General features: G+C 40.1%; 1 protein-coding gene across 3 annotated transcripts in view; it reads left to right on the top strand.

Annotated features, from left to right (window-relative positions):
• CADPS (calcium dependent secretion activator) overlaps positions 1 to 21,523 on the top strand; it is a 431,225-nt gene that overhangs the window by 198,603 nt on the left and 211,099 nt on the right. For all 3 annotated transcript variants that reach the window (XM_063113329.1, XM_063113327.1, XM_063113328.1), the window contains exons 5-6: positions 5,655 to 5,888; positions 9,991 to 10,112. In XM_063113329.1, the coding sequence (XP_062969399.1) occupies positions 5,655 to 5,888; positions 9,991 to 10,112 (356 nt within the window). The remainder of the gene's footprint in view (positions 1 to 5,654; positions 5,889 to 9,990; positions 10,113 to 21,523) is intronic.

The following is a 21,523-nucleotide window of genomic DNA, read 5'->3' as shown; positions in this document are numbered from 1 at the left end:
CCCAAAAAAATGTGTGTAGGGAGCATCTCCCTGACCCTGGCCTTGTCAGATAACTAAGAACCCAGGGAAATCTGAGTTCAAGGAAAAATCTAAATGCCAGGGAGGTCCTCTGAAGCTTGTTTAAGTGAAGGAAAGTTCATCCAGTTCACAAAGGCTAAGGAAGTAAGACCAATTGGGTAAAGAAGCCAGTCCAGAAAACTACAGTGCCAAGGCCCCAAATGCCTTCTCATGTCCGTGATGCTGATTTTGGCAAATTACTATCAAGACCTCTTTCTCTCACTGACTATACCCACCCCTTCCTCATTACCCCTTCTTCTGTACCCTATACAATTCATGTTCACTAGGTAATAGTGAACATTGCCATTGCTGTGGAGGACTAGGCTGTCACCAGAACAGCCTTCTGCTGAGCCCTACAAAAATGACGTGATGCACATGGGGTACACCATGCTGAGAGTCCCCATAGGATCACCTCAGTTCTAATGACATTTGGAGCCAGATAGTTCTGCCCTATCATATGGTAGCTAAGAACATGGGTTCCAGAGTCAAACTCAACTCTACTAATTATTGCTTTAACTTTTCTGCCTATTTTTCTTCCAGAAAATGGAGATAAATAGCAGCACTTGCCTCAGTAGCTTGTTGGAAGGATTAAATGAGGGAAAGCATGTGAAATACTAAGACTAGTGCCCGGTACATAGTTAGCACTCAGTAAGTGCCAGCTGGCATCATCACCTCTACTATGGTAACCATCATTATTCTCAGTATTGGTGGTGGTGGTGGCAGTCATAGCATAGCTCCTAGTGCATGGAGAGAGAGTCAGTGGTCAGAAAGTATTCACGTTTCTTATTGTACCTTACTCTTCACAAGAATTCTGTGAGGTTTATTATCACCATTTCAAAGGTGAAAACCAAAATTCAGGTGGGTGAAGAAACCTGTCTTAAGTCACAAAGCTAGTAAGTTGCCGACCCAGGATTCAGAGTAGAGTCAGTTTCATTAACATGGACTAGATGCGGTTCTTGGTGCCTTCTTTGTGCTCCACACATGTCTCTGTTACTTCATATGGTATCTACTTGGTCACTTTTTGGCATTCCCCCCATACCACCACCTCCCAGATGACATCTTTCACCCACTGACAACCCTATCACGTGACACATGGTAGGAGTGCAGGAAGTGTTTGAGAGACTATATTAAATAGCTGCAGCACTGTGGGTGAGCTCCTGCATCAAGAAAGTGTTCTGTCCAATCCATTCTTCTGATCACCTGCTAGTACATGTCACTTGAGCCTTTGGGGTCTAGGGGACCTCTTGCTGAGTGAGAATAGCCTTGTCAGCATTTATTTACACATACCCCATTCAGCCTCTATGGGTAAAAATCCAGAAACAGAAGAGCTAGCAGCAAAGGGAGCTGTTAGAACTTTCAAATGCTATTTTTTAAGATGTTCCAAAAATCTGTGAGTGTGGCTAAGCATAAATAACCCTGGTGGGAATTGTCCTTGGGAGGCCATCCCATTGAGGAATGTTATTGCCCGAAACAAAAGCAAATGGCCAGCAGAGATTTTCTTTGGAGGACTTGGTGCACCTGTATGCTGTCTTTCATCAAGCGATATGAATAAACAATTTTTTTGTTAAAGCTAATTTATTTTTATGCTTGGAAAAGGTAGCAATAGAGACAGATGACTACACTTTATTTTGGCACAACTTCATCTTTGAAATGTGTTTGTAATGGTTCTGCCACTGAAAACTCCACTCAAGAACCTCAGCCTCGTTTGACAGGATGTTCTTTCTTCTCAAAGCTCAAGCACTCAGAGCAGAAAAATAGCATTGTTCTCCCTTGCAGACTTCAGTTTTATAAGCCTCTTTTTATGATGTCATTAGGAACTGTCCAAGTTCTGGGAGAAGTAATCATTCTTCGGATTTCTCCAATATTCTGCTGCATAAAGTCTGGTGGGAGCTAACCATGGGCCAGAATGGTGTTGTCTATAACCACTGGGTCGTCTCTCAAAATGTCAATACTGTGGAGTTAAAAGGCATTGAGTGAGTCCCAAAGATGGGTGTGACCTGAGGGACTGCACTGGATGATAGCATCTCTCAAAGCCGATTAGCAGGAAAAAACCCACGTCACAAACACTAGTTTTTCTCTCCATCCACCTGGCAACTGCAAAGACAGCAACTGACAGTAAATATCTGACATACCACTTACCCAGATCCATCTCAAAATACCAAGTTAGTTCACTAAGGCTTAGGCCCCAACATGAGGAGGGAAGAGATAGGTCAGTGTAATGGCCTTCAAGCTCTTGGGATGGAACCATTGCTGCTTAGCAGCTTTTAATGTGGCCTCTGACCTACTCTCAGACCAGAAATTAACCTACCTCGTTCTTCCCTTCACTCTCCAGAAGGGCCAAGTCACAAAAGAGATGGGGAAATATTTTGTGACTATGTGCAGTTGTATAGACCTTTTTGGATTTATGGTTGCCTGTAATATTTTACATGGGAAGGAGCAAAGAGCGGTAGCCTTATCTCAGCCAACTCAACCTGGTGGCAAACCCTTCTCCGTCTATCAGACCTGCAGTCCGAATGTCACCTCTTCTGGGAAGCCACCCCTGATTCTCTCAGGAAGAATTCATGCCTCATATAGTTTTACTACATCGTCTGCTTTAATGTTCCCTTATAGATCTTTCTCCTCACAAGCTGTAATAAGCTCCAGGAAGACAGTTTCTATCCTCTCATCATGATCCCCCTAGTGCCAAAGCCAATATGCAGAAGTTTTAGAAAAATAAGACTTTAGGGATTCTTTTGCATGGAATCATTCCTAGCCCCTGTCGAGACTATCAACCTATCATCTCATTTCAGAAGCTTCTATCCTGCTGCTTCTCTCAAATTCTCTCCAAATTTCCAGATTTTGGAAAACACCACAATGGACTGAGCCCAAGCTTAAAGCAGGAAGTGATTGTATTAAGAAGTTCCAGAAGGAACCAGTACTCCGAGGTTGTTGAGTGGATTCTAGACTCCCATACTCATTTACATGGAAAAGCAGAATCTCAGTGTTCTTCCAGAACTTTTTCATCTCGCCACCTCCTCCTCACAGCTGAGTTTTATTTACACGGAAATATAATATGGACATTTTGATAAGCCATTGATTCATTCACTCAACTCATATCATAGTGAACACTTATTATGTGCTAAACATGCTAGGTACCAAGAATTCAGCTGGGGTATCAAAATAGGTAAAGTCCTGATTCATGGCCCAGCATGAAAGACAAATTAATTTTACAATTGATTCATTAATTATAATTATAATAAGTATCTTAGTCCAATCAGGCTGCTATAACAGAATACCACAGATGGCTTATAAACAGTAGAAATTTTGGCTGGAATAGAGGCTGGAAAGTCCACAATGAAGGCACAACAGATTCAGTGTCTGATGAGGCCCACTTCCTGGTTCATAGATAGCTGCCTCTTTACTGTGTCCTCACATGGCGGCTCTCTGGGACCTCTTTTATAAGGGCACTCATCCCATTTATGAGTGGTCTGCCCTCATGACCTACTTACCTCCCAAAGGCCCTATCCCCAAATTCACCACACTAAGGATTAGGTTTCAACATATGAGTTTTGAGGGGACACATGCGGTCCATTGCAATAAGTGTTACCAAGAAGGTGAGCTAGGATTACAAGAAAGTACTCTAGGGGGACCCAACCTAGGGAAGTGAAGTTTTGAAGCTGAAATACAGAAGATGACCAGAAGGCTGAGAGTTGCCTAGGGAGGCAGGGGAAAGGGGACCAGCGCTTGTGACAGCCTCCACGTAGGAAGATTAGCACAACACAAAGGCATCGCCAAGCTCCGTGCAAAGGAATCACTATGTGTGTTTGAGTGAAGCTTCCGTGGTGGCAAGGAAGAAACACCCTTCTAGCTAACTAGTGGTACAGGGATTTATTGAAAGGAAGATAAGAGATTCTCAAGGAACTGAAATAGAGGAGGAATAAGTAGGTCTTGTGGGAATTAGAAAACCAGTAAAAGACAAAGTTCCTTTCTGGAACTCTAGACAGCCTCTTCTCTCTCTTCTCTTTTTTACTCTCCCTCCTGTCCTTCCTCCCTTCCTCTTTCCCTCTTTTCATCTCTATTTCTTTCTCTCTCTTCTTTGTCAAGTGTCTTATTCTGCTTTGACCAGCTCCAGTATGGCGGCCAACCCTGAGTCTACATCATCTTACCATTTCAGTTCCACCAGCCAATTGCAGTCTCAATGTCTCTCAGTTCAATTGCTTGAGAGAGTAATAGGATTGATAGCTAGCCACTTAATAGAATCAGTTGGTTGACTTTGAGTCAGGTGCCCATGTACTAGTCATCTTATTTTTTTGCCACACAGAATTGGCCAGCCAATTCATGTTCCATGTGATCTAGGTGGAGTTCTACCCCAAGCCACAGACATGGAGGACATAACTCATGCCTAAGCAAATCAACACAGCATATGGCCATAGAAATTGGTTCAGGGTATGTATATATGTAAGACTTTGGGTGAGAATTCTGAGATGAAAGATTCTCCATCTTCCATGCACATTACAAGAAGAAATACTCTTTCTTTAGATAATGTGATGTGACATTGTGAGGTGCAGATCTTTAGCAACATTTTTGTGACATTAAGGGGAGCCAGAATGAGCATAGAGCCAACCCAGAGTAACCAAAACCAAGATTTTGAGTAAAAACTCAGTTGTGGTGATATCATCTGAGCCAAGATTCTAGCCTTACCTGAAGTTGTCTTTACCCCATGACATCTCCAAGCCAATCAGTTCTTTTTATTGTGTAAGCCAGCTTAAGTTGGATTTTTCTGTCACTTGCAGAAAAAGTCAAACTGATTTGGCTTGCTCCTTATCCTAACAGTTGTGGAGTGGGGCTAGGAGGGCAAGTTATGTTCCAAGTGGTAAATGATTCTTTGAGAAGATAATCAATCCAAAACATATTCAAGGCATCTGGACAACTTAGAGGTACGAAGAAACAAATAGCATGGCTACAGCATGTTGCCAGTTCAACTGAATTAATAAGCAAAGAAGGAAAAAATAGAGGTCAGTTCTGATACTAAATTGCTCGATCTTCTTTTCTAAAGAATTTTAATCACGTTTTTATCACTTCATTAATTTTTTCAATTTTTTCTCAAACGGTAACTATTCTTCTTAGAAATAGCCACAGGCTATGTTTGAAACATCTCAAATGAGCTCCTTTTGAATTATTCATGTGAGAAAATCTCTCTAGATATCCAAAAATAGGGCATCTTTCTGTTTCCATAATTTAAAAACAACTGACCGCATTTTGCAGAAAAGAAAAACTGTTTGAAACCAGATTTGAAAAATATCACCCCATTTTTCTTTCTACAAATCAAATTTGCTGGAGAAAACTGGGGAAAAATAGAACTATAATAATACACTTGACTCTTTTTTACTGTATGTTTATGTTTGTGTTTCTTACCTGTTAGAAATTGCCAGTAACTAGAAAGCAGGCAGCTGTCTACACAGTGAGGCTGGACATTTTTCTAGCACAATGCCATGATGTATGGGCAAATTCCACTAGTAGTAGATGTGAGCATATCTCTGGGCTTTGAGACAAAGACCTTCTATGCAAATCAGGTCTCTACTCACTCCTTTTCTTTCTCTTTTCATTTTCTTCTCAAGGAACGCAAATTTCCCAAGTTTGTATCCAAAGAAATGGAAAACATGTACATCGAGGAGCTCAAGTCGTCCGTCAACCTGCTCATGGCCAACTTGGAGAGCATGCCGGTGTCCAAAGGTGGGGAGTTCAAGCTTCAGAAACTCAAACGCAGCCACAACGCTTCCATCATCGACATGGGTGAGGAGAGTGAGAACCAGCTCTCCAAGTCAGATGTTCTGCTGTCTTTCTCCTTGGAGGTAAAAAGCCTAAACTTTTCAAAGTTTCCTGGCACAGCAAGCAGGACCTGGGTGATTAGTTACATCACAATCAGCTTGTTTTCCCTTTTGAACGCCAGGAACAGTTATTAAAATAATAGCTTGCTAAGCACAGGTCAGCTAATCAGCAAGTAATTTCCCATCTCCAGGAGACCACATTTTTCTTAAGGAAATGCAGTTTTAAGAACCACTTACTAAATTTACTCTTCCATTACTTTCCCTGTCTTAAAGCAGTGCTCAAGAATTTTGTAAATGCCTTATGCAATTTAGAGAGTTTAACATTTTAGCAACCTGTGTGATAGTTACAAGAGAAGCTGTCTAGCATCATTTTGTGATGAGTTGTAAATTTTCTTTTCCATCATCTTTCCTGTTGGCTATATAGTAGAGAGTCCCTTGTGGTGGTGAAGCCTTTTTTAGTTTATCTCAGCACCCAAAATAAGAACCCGTTCAGGCCAGTATTATGGCAGAATGCTCTATATGTCAATAAATTTCTCTGTAATTTCTCTTTACACCTTTGCTTTTCGTCTATATAATCTAAGCCGTTGTTTGATCTACCTATATCGGAATTACCTGAGAAGCTGGTTCAGTATGCAAATTCCTGGGCACCACCCAGACCTGCTGGCTGACCCAGAGTCTCTAGGGAAATGGGAATATAAAATGATGCAGCCACTTTGAAAAACAGGTTAGCATTTCTCAAAAAGTTCAATATACAACTACCACGTGATCCAGCAACTCCACTCTGATATCTACCCAGTAGAGATGAAAATACATGCTCCCACAAAGACTTGATTGAAAATATTTATAGCAGTGTTATTCATAGTAGCCAAAAATGGACACAACCTAACTGTCCACCAGCAGGTGAATGGATAGACAAAACGTGCTATATCCATACAACAGAATCTGATTCAGCAATTGAAAGGAACAACCTCCCGATGCATCCGATGACATGGCTGAGCCTCAAAACTATTCTGCTGGGTGAAAGAAGCCAGACACAAGAGACCATCTATTGCATGATTGCACTGATCTAAAATGTCCTAAAGGCAGAGCTACAGGAATAGCGAGTAGATTAATGTTGCCTGGAGCAGGAGGTGAAAATGGCCATAAGCGATCTTATTCGGGGAGATAAAAACGTTCTAAAACTAGTTTATGATGATGGTCACACACTTGGTACATTAACTAAAAATCACTGAATTGTACACCTGAAATGGGTTAGTTATATGATATGTAAAATATGCCTTAATAAAGTTGTCAGAAAAAAAAAGAAACTCTAGGCGGGGCGCAGCCCTGGAATGTGTACTTTAGCAAGCTACCCAGGTACGCATGCACTCCAAATTAGGGGAACCACTGACAACTTATTAAAGTTCAGAACCCCACAAGGAATTTATGATGACCCCAGATTTGGGGAGACCAAGAGAATAAATCAAATGTCTGTACATTTAATTAGAATGTGTAAAGACTAAATTAATTTTCTAGAACATCATTAAGTCTTGCTGTGAATTAACTGCAGGTAATTTGTTTTTCTGTACTTGGTGAGGATCAAGATACTCACATTACAGTGTCTTCAGCATGTATTTTGCAGTTGAAAGAAGCAGTATTCAATTAAATATAGAGCACTTGGTGTGTGAAAAAATCATCAGTGTAATTTCACAGAAACTTTCTTTATTTTTAATACTACCACCTGAGGTACTGAATGCTTTTTCTTAGGTGTCTTTGAATTTGATTATTGCCAATTAGAGGTGGCAATTTATTCCCTACTGCCTCTTGTCTTCCTATAGAAAGGGGGGGAAAGTGGTTTATTGATTTTCGTGAAGGTCTTAAATCTGTAATTTTCTAATTCTTTATTGATACTCAACATTATACAGCTGATTATCTGAAATATAGATGTAGGCGAGTACCCAGCTATGCTCCCATGTGTGCGTGATTCAGACAATTTGGACTTGTAAATACAAGCACAGAATGAAATGCCCTTGGGTTCCCAAATACTTTTTAATTAGAACGCTAAATTGCACGTCACAGCAAAACTGCCAACAAACACCATTGCACATCTATTTGTGAATGTGTTTGTGGGGACACGGTGAGGGGAGACAAGAAGTAAAGGATTGTCATCTCAGCAGGGCAGACTAGGATTGAAATTTGCAGGCTGATGCAAGATGTATTTTATATAACTATGGAATTGCATGTCTGGAAGGGACACCAGAGAGTAAGTAACTCTGCAGCAAGAAAACTAGGGTCTAGGACACTGAGTGGCATGACCTTGAGCAGGGACAGTGTTCTGATGAAAAGCAACAGGGATTTGCAGAATGCTATGATGAGCTGGATGCTTTAGCCTCATCAACTCAGTGACAGTCTTTTGAGGTGTTTACAGATGTGGAAACAAAGCCTCAGAGAACCTAAGAAACCTCCAAATGATCGCACAGCTAGTGAAGATGCAGAATCAGGATCTGAAATCAGATCTTTTAAATTCCAAAAATTGTGTTTTGTCCACTGTGCTTTCCATTTCTTATCATTTGTGTGGTTCTTCCCAAAGTAAACATGTTCAGTTATATACATCATTTCATCTGATATTCATACAACAGCCACAGGGTACATATCATTACCTCCACTTTACAAATAAGAAAAATGAGCCTCTGGGAATTTGAAAGAAAAATGAAGTGACTTCAACATCAAGCCATCTGCCCAACATCACATGAGTAGCACAGTGGTTTTCAGAGTATGGCCCCTGGGTCAGCAGCAGTAGCATCACCCTGAAAATTGTTAGATATGGAAAGTCTGGGCTCCACCCCAGACCTACTGATCAGAAACCCTGGGACTGGAGCCCAGCAAGCTCGGTCTGGTTTAACAAGCCCTGCCGATGATTCTGATTCACACTAAGGTTGAGAACCCATGTACTGTTAAGCGGCAAAACAGTGACTCATGAATCCTGGATCCAAGATGGCCCTTTTGTATTCCTGGAATCAAACCCATCAAGGAAGTATACATTTTTTGCACACCCACATTCTTCTTTTTGTGTAATGCCGTTACTTCTCTTGGAGTACAATTGAGTGATTTTTCTCAAGTATATTACTCATTGTAGATCTCTGATATAGGTCATTTGTTTCAGTTTTTTAAATTGGTAATTCTTTCTTTTCTTTTCTCCTCCCCATTTCCTCTCTCCTCTCTTTTTTGCTCCTCCTGTCTCTCATGACAAGGCATACCACTAAATATCAGAATGCCTAGTGATTGAATAGAGTTTGGAATAGTGGTGGGAAGTACGAGAAATTGTAAATGTTACATCTAGGTCCGTCATGACACCAGCCTTTTCCCTCAGTCTAGACCAGAGACTATGCAGCTGCAGACATGTTTTTGTTTTGACTCAACAATGTTGGCCTGCACAGAGTTTGCATATTTAATTTCTCCCTATTTGGATTATTGTCAATATTTTAAAAGCAGATTTCTGACTGTGATTCTGATTCAGATTTCCATTTTCTGGCAGGAAAAATTGGGTAACTCTGGTATCTGGTAACTCTGAACTGGGGAAAAACAAGGCAGCAATGGGCTGCAGCTGGCAGCTGCCCCCTGCAGGCGGAGCACGTGCTGTTCAGTTTGCCACAGTCTCCACTATTCCCTATTGTACCTCTGACTCTAATGATAAATGGTACTTGCCTTTATCTTAGTACTTGCACTATTTCTTATTTTATTTTAAAGAGAAAAGTGAATTCGTAAGCCTGTTACTCTCTGCCAAGGGCTGAATCAAAAGCTAAGCTACTTTTAAAGAAAACAGGAGAGAGCCTATTTCTTGGTGGAAATGAAAAAATATTCTATTTATTTAACATGGAAAGAGTAGCCCATTTCATATTACCTGTCTGGCCCCTGTGAGCATCTGAATTAGCAAGCGTCGTCTTTTTATCTGGGAGACGATAGCTACACACTATGAGGAGTTGCATCATCCTGCTAGACTGGTCTGGGGAAAACAGGTAGAAACTTGACAGAAGCCATCACATACCTGTTGCTTTTCTTTGTAACTTCTTATCTATATGTTTTCCTGTGGGTGATGCTGCCCATGGACACTGGCAATAACCTCCATTATGTGTGATTCTGTTTTGAGGTGGTCATCATGGAAGTTCAAGGCCTCAAATCCTTGGCTCCAAATCGCATTGTATATTGCACAATGGAGGTGGAAGGAGGAGAGAAACTACAGACTGACCAGGCCGAGGCATCCAAACCAACGTAAGTTATGTTTCCCATGGTGCTTCTCGCAGAGGGTTGTTGCCATTGGCTCCATTTCGGCCAACTCCAAGGTGAAGGTTTATTTTCCCTAGAAAGTCCTAGAAAAAACATACCTGTTTATTTTTCAAACAAGATGACTGCATTTTCACTTGACAGTCATTACAGGGTTTCCAGTTCCTTCAAAGCAGAGAGCAGAAGGAAATTAAAGAAAGCATTCTTTCTGGAGGCTTTAGGTATTCAGCTTAGAGAGTTTAGTTAGAACTTTCACCCTTCAATATGATGTGCAGAAAAATTAAATTTGATATAAATTTGTTTTATTATATTTTCTTCATAATATTTGTTTATAGCATAAGTAATTTTTTTCAAAATCCTTCTCTGTATGCCAGTTGTGAATAGATTACAAAGCAATATGTTACACTGAACACAATACATTAATTTGTTAGGTCAATGCAATTTTGTGAAATGTTCACTGCTTGCGTGTACACCCAAGGTATTGTTGCACAGTGGAGAGGAAAATAGTCATTGTTGTAGCCCTACAGAGCTTAGAGTTTAGTAGAGGCATCCAAAAAATAATCACACAAATATATAATTATAAGTAGTTATAAATGTTGAGAAAGAAAGAATACTTTGAGGGGAGATAGCAAAGGACCTGAACCAGTTCATGTGAACAGAGGCAGAATAGGCCTTCCTTAGGACATGTGAGTCATTTGAGCTAATATTATAAAAGTAGAGGAATGGGAGTGGGGGTGGAGAGCATTTGGAGCAGAGTGAATAGTTTGTGCAAAGGTCCTGTGGTCAACAAAGACCCTGTGGCAAGGAGGGATTCAAAGAAGGCCCTCCTTAGGCCACAGAGGGAAAAGCATGGGGAGACATGATGAGATACGTATTTTGAAGAGATCACTCTGGCTTCAGTGGAGGGGGCCAGAGTTGGGGCAGGAGATAGATCGGGTTACGATCCTGTTGCAGTGGTCCACAGGAGTAATGATGGTTAATTCACTTGGGTCAATAGACTCTCAGGCCTCAAAGATTCTTGTGAGATCACCACTCCCTTTCCTCCCTGCCCACTGCCTCTCTCCCTGCCTTATCTGTCTCAGTTAAGTCAGTCTAGACTAATGAGCATCTTTTTTTGTTGTTGGTGTTAATTCATAAGAGAGTCATCAAAAGGGTAACTCCTAATAGCAGCTCACTGCCTCTCCTCCCCCAGAGCATTATGAGCTGTTTGGCAGAACATGAATAACTTAGCAGGATGTTCAAACAAAACAGTTCAAAGAAAGCACTGAATGTTTCCCGGACTAGAGAAATTCGGAGGGCATTGTATACCTTCAACTGATTTTTTGCATGAATAGGCCTCAGATGCTCAGAAGCTGGGTGAAATTAATGAGTGCGTGCAGGAGGAAATGGAAACCAATGCAGTTTGTCCCACACCACCCTCCCTCTCTTTTTTTAAACTTAGTTTCAAACTGACAATGAATGCAGTTTCTCTTTTATTACCCTTGATCAAATCCCAATTTTTCCTCAAATGGCCTGATCATTATCAGTGCTAGTATGTTATGCTGTACTACTTATATGTGCTTTTTTTCAATGTGTGATATATGGGAGAAGGAAAACCTATTTGGTGTTTCTGCCAATCTTTTAAGACGTGGGGCCCAACATAGTGTCATAAGACAGAGAAAGAAATAGCTCTGATTACTCTAACAGGCTGTTGTTTCATATGAGCTGTGTTAACTCAAAACACAATTCATATCATCTTATTGGATGTAATAGGCTAAGTTGGCAGGGTAAATAATTAGTTGATTTTCATGTGTTTATGAATGTTTAAAAGAGAGTTAAGATTACAAATAAATATAGAATGCTTGGATCTACCTACTTGAACTACTCATATTCCACACACATATTTGCTCATATACATGTGCATTAATCATGTTGTCCATACACGTAAACATCTCACAGTGAAACATTTTACTTTTCTACCCAGAAGTATACTTTTTTAATTCGTCTTCAATTAGTGAGTGGGTATTACCAAAACCTCACAGAGGGTGTATTGATTTGTTTATTTTTTTAAACTGACACATAATTGATTGTACATATTTATGGGGTACAGAGTTATATTTCAATACATGTATACAATGTATGATGATCAAATCGGGGAAATTAGTATATACATCATTGCAAACATTTAACATTTCTTTGTGATGAGAGCATTTGATTTGTTTGTTTTTTAACACATTAAGAATGCAGGTTTGATGACAAGGGTCAAGTCAGATCAGTTGGTAGCAGCCACCTAGAGTGCCATATTGAGAAGAGTTATGACACCAAATCTGTATTCAGAGGATGATAGTGCCGTGATCAACTCGTCATGCCTGCTGTGGGAGAGGAAGGGGCACTAGTACCCTGTATTTGCCATTTCTAAAGTATCCCAAAGAGCTTAAAATCTAGAAACACTCGTGTTTCTTCCTGTCTTTTCCTTTATCATTTCTGTATAGATTCTCCTTATAACATTTGGTCATCTTCCTTCCAAACCTGCAGTTCTTTTCCCAGTACTTTTCTTTACCTTTTTCTTTGTTATGGTTCAGTTCTGCTAGTTTGCTTCTCTAGTTTTATCTGGCAGGAGGAATGAGCCTATTCTTGCAGGTCCACTTTCTTCCTGCCTCCCCAGTTTTGACTTACTCAGAATCCTCTCAATCATTTTTTTTCTCTGAAGCTTTTATTTCTTCCCCTTTTCTCTTCCCACCCACTCCTTCTACTCAGAGTTTCTCCCATTACTAATCTCCAGCTGTCATCTCTGCTACTTGATTTTTATTATCTTGAAATGATTCCTTTAGGAGGTTATCTCTCATTTATCCTAATAACTCCACTTCATCATCTGACAAGGTTAGACCTTTTCCTTCCCTATTCATCTCTGAGGCTTGTCTTTGGCTATTCCTACAGCCCACTGATGCCCATACTTTATTTATCTATTCTAAAACCAAAATTCTATTCAAGCCTGTTTTGTTTATTACTCATAAATTCCGCTGTTGCTGCTACCATGTATTACACCTGGTAACTGAAACTGTAACCTCTTGCCATATCACATGTCTACAAGGAATTTAGCTTTTGTCTTCTTTTTTCAAGTATAGTCACAATCCGGGAGTACATTCCATAACCCATTTTGTCTAAGAGTGTATTCTTTGGAACTCTAATGTGTAGAATACTCCAAGAAAAATGGGAGTAGGGTGAGTAGAACTGTGGTCAAATAAGTTTGGGAAATACAAGACATTATATTTCTTTCTATTCATAATGTACATTGGCATTTTAAAGACTTTGAAAATTCTAACAGTAAATAAACCTGTTAATACATGATTTTCCCAAACTTATTTCAAGTAATACCTGTTAACATCCGTATTAGTCCTGTTTCTGTTGCTCATAATAGAACACCTGAAACTGGGCAATTTGTAAAAGAAAGAGGTTTATTTCTTACAGTTTTGGAGGCTGGGAAGCCCAAGGTCCAGGTGTACATCTTGTGAGGGCCTTCTGCTTGGTGGGGACTCTCTGCAGAATCCCGTGGTGACACAGGGTGTCACATGGTGAGAGCTGAGCAAGAGTGTTTCCACATGCTTTCTTCCTCTGCTCTTAAAGCCCCAGTCTACTCCCTGATAACCCATTAAAAAATTAACCCATTAATCCATGAACAGAGACATAGCTCTTATGATCCAATCACTTCCCAAAGGCCCAATCTTTCAACACTGCCGCATTGGTGATCCAGCTTCCTTCCACATGAGCTTTGGAGGGGACAAACATTCAGATCATAATAACATCCAACTGGAAAATGCTGGTCTATATTGTTCAGCCCTATTAATAGAGGTTCTGAGCTCTCCCTCACCTCCTGTTACCAATGCCATCTCTTCACTTAGTAACCAGGGCCCTGCCTAGCATGGTTGTATTGGATCAGTTGTGTAATATAAGAATACTGCGTTCATAAGGTAAGTATACTTTGTGGTTGGAAAAAATGATGTGTGTGGGTGTGTGGCAGGTGAGGACAGTCTTTATACTCTCAGCTGAATTGTGGCCCCTACTCATCCTTCATTTTATCAATTGGTTTGCTACGTATGGGTTATTTTCAAGCAGACTATATATCCCCTCGATTCTGTTGTCCTCCTCACCTAGGCTTTTAACATGGAAAGCCAGGAGATACATGATTAAGATTTTCCATGAGATGTATTTATTTAAAAATATTGCTTTCCTTTGTTACACATTGTTTCTGCTTCTGGTAGAAAACCAACAGGGGTACTGAGACAGAAGTAGTCAAAATCCTGTTATTAAGTGAGCATTCGTAGGAAGGCATAGGGAGATAGAAGGGAAATTTTTTGTGGATTCAAGAACACAGATATATTTTCCCACCTCCTTTGAAATAGAGCAGATCACTGTTCTTGCTATGAGACATATTTTTCAAAGAGTAGCACTCTTACCTCTGCTGATAGCAGATATTGTGTTGGGTAATACCAAGACATGGCATTGAGTAACATTAAATCATGTAAAAAGAAATATACTCCTTTTCCATTTATAGAACATATAATTTGGTGCTGCTATGCCTTTAATATCTCCAAAGGTCTTGGGCTCAGAGCCTTCTACAGGCAACAGCATCTGGCTAGAATTTAATAACATTGTTTAGATCTCTTTGTGGTTACCTTCCATTCATGGCTGGTGGTGCTGCTTTGTCTTTTGCAGAGTGACCTAAGTTTTCCTTTCTAAAGAAATATATTAATGTTTTATAAAAAATGTTAAAAGTGAATTAATTTAAATAAAATACATTAAGTAAATAATTGCACAAGTGGTACCTACATATAATGAAAAGTAATCACGAAAGTATCTTGTGTTGGTCTGTGGAAATAGCAGAGATTGGGAAGATGGTGTGCAAATTACTTTAGTTTGGAAGAACTGATGTAATGAAACCTGACATATTCCCTCCAAAAGATATACTCCGGAAGATGTGCTCCAAAATTACTGTCTTTCTTGGTAGTTCTGTACAGCGTGAGTTGCCCTCTAAAAAAAGCATGCCCTGAGGATTAAATATCAGAACATTTAAATAATTTTGCTGAAAAGAAAGGAAGTTTGAGTTAGCAACTCAGTATTGTGCCAACTTATCTGAAATTAAATTCTTCCGAATTGAAACCAAAGATGCCACTTGGCATTTGATTATTTAACAAGTTCATTACTTCCTGACAAGCCATGGACTTCATGACGTATGGATTTCATATTGCCAGGAATTAGAAAACACAGACTGTTGCCTGCCATTTTCCAAGGGAATAAGAAAATAAAATGCCCTAACTGGGAAGTCTTGCCCTTACTCTTGCATGTTTCAATGGCACCTTATCTGATGAGATCATACTAAAACAAAAGACAAAAACAAAACTCAATGACTTTCTATAATGTTTTCCTTCTGTGAAATGTATTATTTGTCCTAATGGTGTAATGCAGAATGGGCCAGGTTTATTACACCAAAATTGTTCACAGAGTTGGAGTTCTATTAAATCACCCCCACATTAAGCCAGTTACAATGTCAGAAAAGGAAGTTGCTCCTCCAATTGCTTGCCTCATATATTATCTTCTTAATGGTACTTCCTTTCTCCATGGAAACAAAAATGTTTTCTGTGTACTGGGGCTTGGTATGGTTTAAATGGAAGCAGAATATCTTCCCTGAATGGCTGCTTTGAAATTTGGATGTAAGGGAGTGGTAGGAAAGGGTTGGCACTTGCATTCCCACAACCATGTACACGAGTGCTTTACTGTGTCCAACTAGTGCTGGGGCTGCAGCTGTGAATGACACATACCAAGCCTTGGCCTTGTGGAGCAAACATTCTAGTAAAGGACATGGCAATAAACAAATGAAAAATATAAATATATGAGGATAAATATAGTTTGTAACTCATGTTCTGAAAGAAACAAACAGGCTCCTATGGTAGGAGCACATTGGTGCTCTACCCTACTACTCTAGTGACCCACCGAGAAAGCCCCCTCAGAGTAGGCAATGCTGGAGCAGATCCTGAAGGATGAAGAGGAAGAGCCACGGAGGGAGCATTCCAGGCACAGGGAACAGCATGTGCAAAGGCTTTGAGGTAGGAAGGGGCTTGATGTGTTCCTGGAAAGAGCATGACTGGGCCAGACAACACAGGGCCTTACAGACCATGTGAAAAGTTTGAACTTCCAACAACCTGGAGGAGCCACTGGAGGATTTTAAGCCAAGGAGGGTAGGACTGGATTTCCATCTTGAAACTTGAATAAGGTTTGAGGTCCTTAAACCTCGAACGACCTTAAGACTTAAAGGACTAGAGTAAACTTGGAACCACAAGTTCAACGAATATATATTGAGCACATACTTTTTGCTAGGCATTAATGTTAGAGTCGAGAACAATACAGACATGACTTTTGAAGTTGTAGAGCCACAGAGAAAAGCTGATTGGAAAAATCCAAGTGCCTGGGCCCAGAGCAATAAATTGTCCAGGAACCATCATAGCTTTTGAGAACTTCAAAAGGCACTGCATGGAAAAGGGAATGAGGCCTCCTCAGAATCAGCTCCTTTCCTGTCTACATTTCTCAACACTCCATGCTCAAGCTCACAGTCCAGGAGACATTTATACAGAGAGAGACACTGTGTAGTGGGAACTCAGATACCATTTCTGTTGTTTTTCCTTCCTGAGAAAAGGCTTAGTTTCTTTCAAAGTTAATTAAATTATACATGGTAAAAGCCAACAATGACCCAGAAATTCAATTTTGCTAGACTCCCAGAAGATGTGCGGATTGGGAGGAAGTAAAATTATAATCACAGTTTGGGATGCTCAGAGACTTTCCTGCCTCCTAGACCAGAAATCTTGGTCCAGAAGCCCTCATGTTTATTTAAGACCAGTATGTGTTTGCTCATGAGCTGGAGGGTAAAGGTAGGCTGGCTGGCAAAACAACAGACAGCAGGCTGGACAGTGGGAAGGAACTGGGGTGTTAAGGGAACAAGCTTTAACGAGGGAGTTCCAAAGTCCATTCCCAACGCCATCATAAATTTGCTAACCTGTCTTAGGTAAGTAACCAAGCTTTCCACCTTCACCAAGTCCTGCTAAGTGGTATTCAAGACCCTTTCCACCTCAATAGTTCTATAATTCTTTCATCTAGCTGGTCCAGAGAAGAGCAATGTGACAGAACTGAAGGCTGAATTTTCAGGAATTGCAACTAACTACAAGTTGGTGAAATTTCTAGAGTTGGCAGGAGTTCAAGAATTGGATGATCAAGTGGTGGCTTGAATTTGGCCACTAGACATTGATGCTCCATCTAAATGTGAAAAATTCATGGAAGTTCTAGTTTCATGAGGAGTCCAGTCTTGAGTAGATATGAAACCAGGTTGTTCTTTTAAAAATAGCCTTTAAAGACTAAGTGACTATAGGCCATTTCCTTTCTGATTCAGCTTCTCTAATGCCTTGCCTGAGAAGATTACATGCCACTTCTATCTAATGCTGGAGTAGTCTAAGGACTGCAACGGTTGCCAATCACTGTTCAGGGGAAATCGAACTCAATACATTTCTCCCTAAGTGTGGAAAAGCACTACATTTGTTATTTAATGATGAAGGAGAACACAGGAAGGATGCCATATAGTTATTTACCTGTAATGATGGGATGCAGTCTAGAAACTCTAATCCTCACAGGTAAGAAAACAAGAGACACTTGGTTTGGATTTATCTATGCATAGAAGCAATATGGCATCGTGGAGAAGAGCACAAAATCAGGAGCCCGAGTGCTGGGTCCACATCTCAGCTGTGTGACCTTAGGCAGGCTTCTTAATTCTTTGTGCCTCAGTTTCCACATTCTTGTGAAAATTAGATTAATTAACATATGTAAAATGCTTAAACAGTGTCTATCACATAGTAATCCTGTTGGTTATTAGATCATGGCTTTATTCTTGATTGGAGGGAGGAGAGTGAGATGGGAAATAAAGGTGGCCTGCATCTAAAATAGTAATTGATTCAACATTGATTCAACATTTTCTAGGGGCCAGGTTCTGTGCTAAGTATTTCATAGTCATCATCTTATTTAATGCCCTACCAAAACATATGAGATAGGTACTATTATTATTCCCATTTTACTGATGGATATACTGAGATCCAAAAAGACTAAGTGACTCAGTCAAAGTTGCATAGATAATAAAAGTAAATAGCTGAGCGAGAAACCAAACCCAAAGCCTGTATTTTTAACTGCTATGCTACCTTTACACTAAAAGAAGGTATTTTGATTAGCGTTGAATGCTCAGCAAAACTATCTAAAAGGGCTCATTTCCTTTCCATAAATTCAGTTGTTTTGTGGGTTGAAACACTGCCCTTATTTAAATGGTGATGGATATGTGGTCACTCACAGCAGTACAGGTGTTTCACCTCAGTGCAGACACTCAGCGGGCACAATTCAACCCATGCACATAACACCGTTTGGTGATTCTGCAGAGATGAGCCAGGTGGCCCCCACCCTCCTTGTGGAAATCATTATCCATAACAATTTCCCCTACCATTTATTGAAATCTACTTGGTGCCAGGCACTGAACTAGCTAGTACCATGTGGTTAAGAGTCAGACAGACCTGGGTGTAAGTCCCCAGCTTCCCCACCCACCAGCTGGGTAATCTTGAACAAGAAGATTCTCCCCATTGAGCCTCAGTTTCCCCAAATTTGAAAGGGAAACAAAAACACAACCTGCTTTGTGGGGTTGTAGTTGAAAGGGGATATGATCTATGTTAAGGGCTGAGCTCGATGACTGGCAGGAAATAGTATTAATAGCCAAAAATCCTATTAAGACATAGGTACCCACTGTCCCGTCATTACACAGAAGGAAAAAGAAGCTGAGAGAAGTTAGAAATTCTACCTCCAAATTGTACAACTCCTCAAACCTATGCTATGTGGCTCCAAACACCTGGAAAACAAATGAACACTGCCAAAGGAGAAATGAGCACTGTTGCCAAAATGCTTTCCCGATCCAGAGGACACACTGAGGGCAGACAGCCATTGATAGTATAGCAGCTGGTTCTCAAAGGCGAGAGGAATCCAGAGGGCAGCTTCCCCCTGAGTCCTCACCCGGCGTCACAGACAGATACTGTCTGTAACACAAGTAAGGTATATCATTCTGATTTATTGTGAATATCTGAATAAATAAACATCTGAATATTCATTTTCATATATAGGTAAATATTCCAAATGCACATTGGAGTCAAAATCTTAATGTGTGCTTCATATTTTAAATTCTATTAGTGAATTCAAATATGTATACGTATGTGTATTACCAAAATGTTAACATAAATATATATACATATGTGTATTATGAAAATGTTCACATGTAATAATTGATAATTATAAAAACTATTTTATATGAATGAGCAATTAAATGAATAAGTAGATGAATATTAAAAGGATGTATTAAGTTGATATCTTTACAAAGAACATTGTACCACTTTTGAGCCAATAAATCTTTATATAATTTAAATAATAATACAAGGCAGAAAAGTAAAGATTAGGCTATACTATAATTCTAATCTCTGTAGACCTGTTTGGTGGACTAGCATTCATCACATTAAACAAAATAAGATAAGGCTTACCATAATGTGTTCCTGCCCGGAAGGAAGGAAAGCTTAACCCAGTGTCCATGTCACCGTCAGCAGTACAGCACACTGACAGAGCTGGCCCCAGAATATTTCACTCCTCCACTAACCTCAAGTCAAAGTAAACAATGTTTTGATATCCATCCCAAGTGTGCCATATAGAGACACTGGGGGGAAGTTTTTAGCTGACAATGCTAAGAAATTATTGTTCCTACACCATAATACCAAAAGTTTAAACTTTGACTATTAAATTTTTAATAGTAAAATTATTAAAAAACTAAATTGTTAATAATTTTATTTTATTCTTGCATTCCCTAGAAGCATATGTGGTGACGTTGATACTCACCTTTGGCCAAATATTTTTTTCAACCCTCAACCTATTCAGAGTTCAGCTGAAATGTGGGTTCAGGGCCCCTCCATCACTGCTGTGAAGCAAGATTGCAGGGTGATTCGGTGGAGATTTACCAAGTTGGGGAGCAGAAGCTGCTTTAATTAGGTTGGTCAGAAAGTGTTTTCAAGAAATAACCCAGAAGTGACATTTGAACTTAAACCTAAACAAGAAGGAGCCAGTCATGCAAAGAACCTGATGGGCAGAGAGAGACCCTGTGGTGAGAAGGAGCCTGGCATGTTTGAGGGGCAGAAAGGGCCAGAGTGGCTGGAGCAGAGTGGGGGTCGGGGAAAGGAAGCAAGTCAGTGAGGCAGGCCACAGCCAGATCCCGCAGGGTCTGGAGGCCAAGGCAAGAAGTTTGGTTTTTAAGTCCAATAGTGACCAGATTGGATTTACATATTCCACAGATCACTCTGGCTGCTATATGCAGAATGACTGCATGGGGCTTGGGCAGCAATGGAAACAGGGATACCAGTTGGGAAGCTGTGGCTGTCATCATGTGAGAGTTGATGGTGGCCAATCGTGGCAGAGGAAAAGGAGTGAAAGGGACAGCTTCAAGATACATTGGGATGTAGAGCCACAACTCTCCTTTAGTTTCCATTTTCTACTGTTTTGCAAAGGTACTACTATGCCCTCTGGAGGTTACATTCTGGTACTGGACAGAATTTGGCTCTTCTGTCAGGAGTTTGGAATTGTTTTATTATCACCTAACCTTGCTTTATATGCACCTCTTGCCAATTTGTATATTGTAGTGCCAGCGTCATGGTGAATGACCTAGAGTGAGTAGAAGTCACCCTGGCATCTCTTACAACCTTGTAGGTAAGGGATGTACAGCTGGGAACTGGGACAGTTCATTCTCTAGCTGAGTCTTTTATTCCCCTGCAAGGATTACTCTACAGCTGTACCAAATTTGTTCCTTCTGCATATTAGCAGAGACATGTCTTTTACAGAATGTTACATGCTGACATTAGGGTGACATTGACACCAAACCAAAAAAGAAAATTAACGCATTCTCTTCTTGCTTGGTTAGTAAGTTGTATTGAACTGTGCTTGTGGTAATGCTTGCTGCTTGGTAGGAAGATATTAATGGGAAAAGATTTCAAGAAATAGTCTACAGTGAGTCCAATCCCACTGAGTGAGGGAGCCGTTCTCTGTAGATAATGCCAATGTTGAGTATTTGAAGACTTGCATGAGGATAACGTTTAATTACATGCAAATAAATCAGGCTTGATTTCCAACTCTACAGTGGAATCTTGGACCCAGGACTCTCCTAACAGACGCAGCTGCTGAAAAATCTGGGAGAAAATGCATATCTTGTGCATACACTTCAAATAATATTTATTTGGAAACTGTTTTGTATAAGCCTCTGTGCTTGGTCTTATTGGCTTGTTTTTAAAATAAGATTTGATATTTTTCTGACCAAAACT

The sequence above is a fragment of the Cynocephalus volans genome, chromosome 11 (assembly GCF_027409185.1).
Source record: "Cynocephalus volans isolate mCynVol1 chromosome 11, mCynVol1.pri, whole genome shotgun sequence".
NCBI lineage: Eukaryota > Metazoa > Chordata > Mammalia > Dermoptera > Cynocephalidae > Cynocephalus > Cynocephalus volans.
This window is presented reverse-complemented; position numbering and strand designations above follow the sequence as displayed.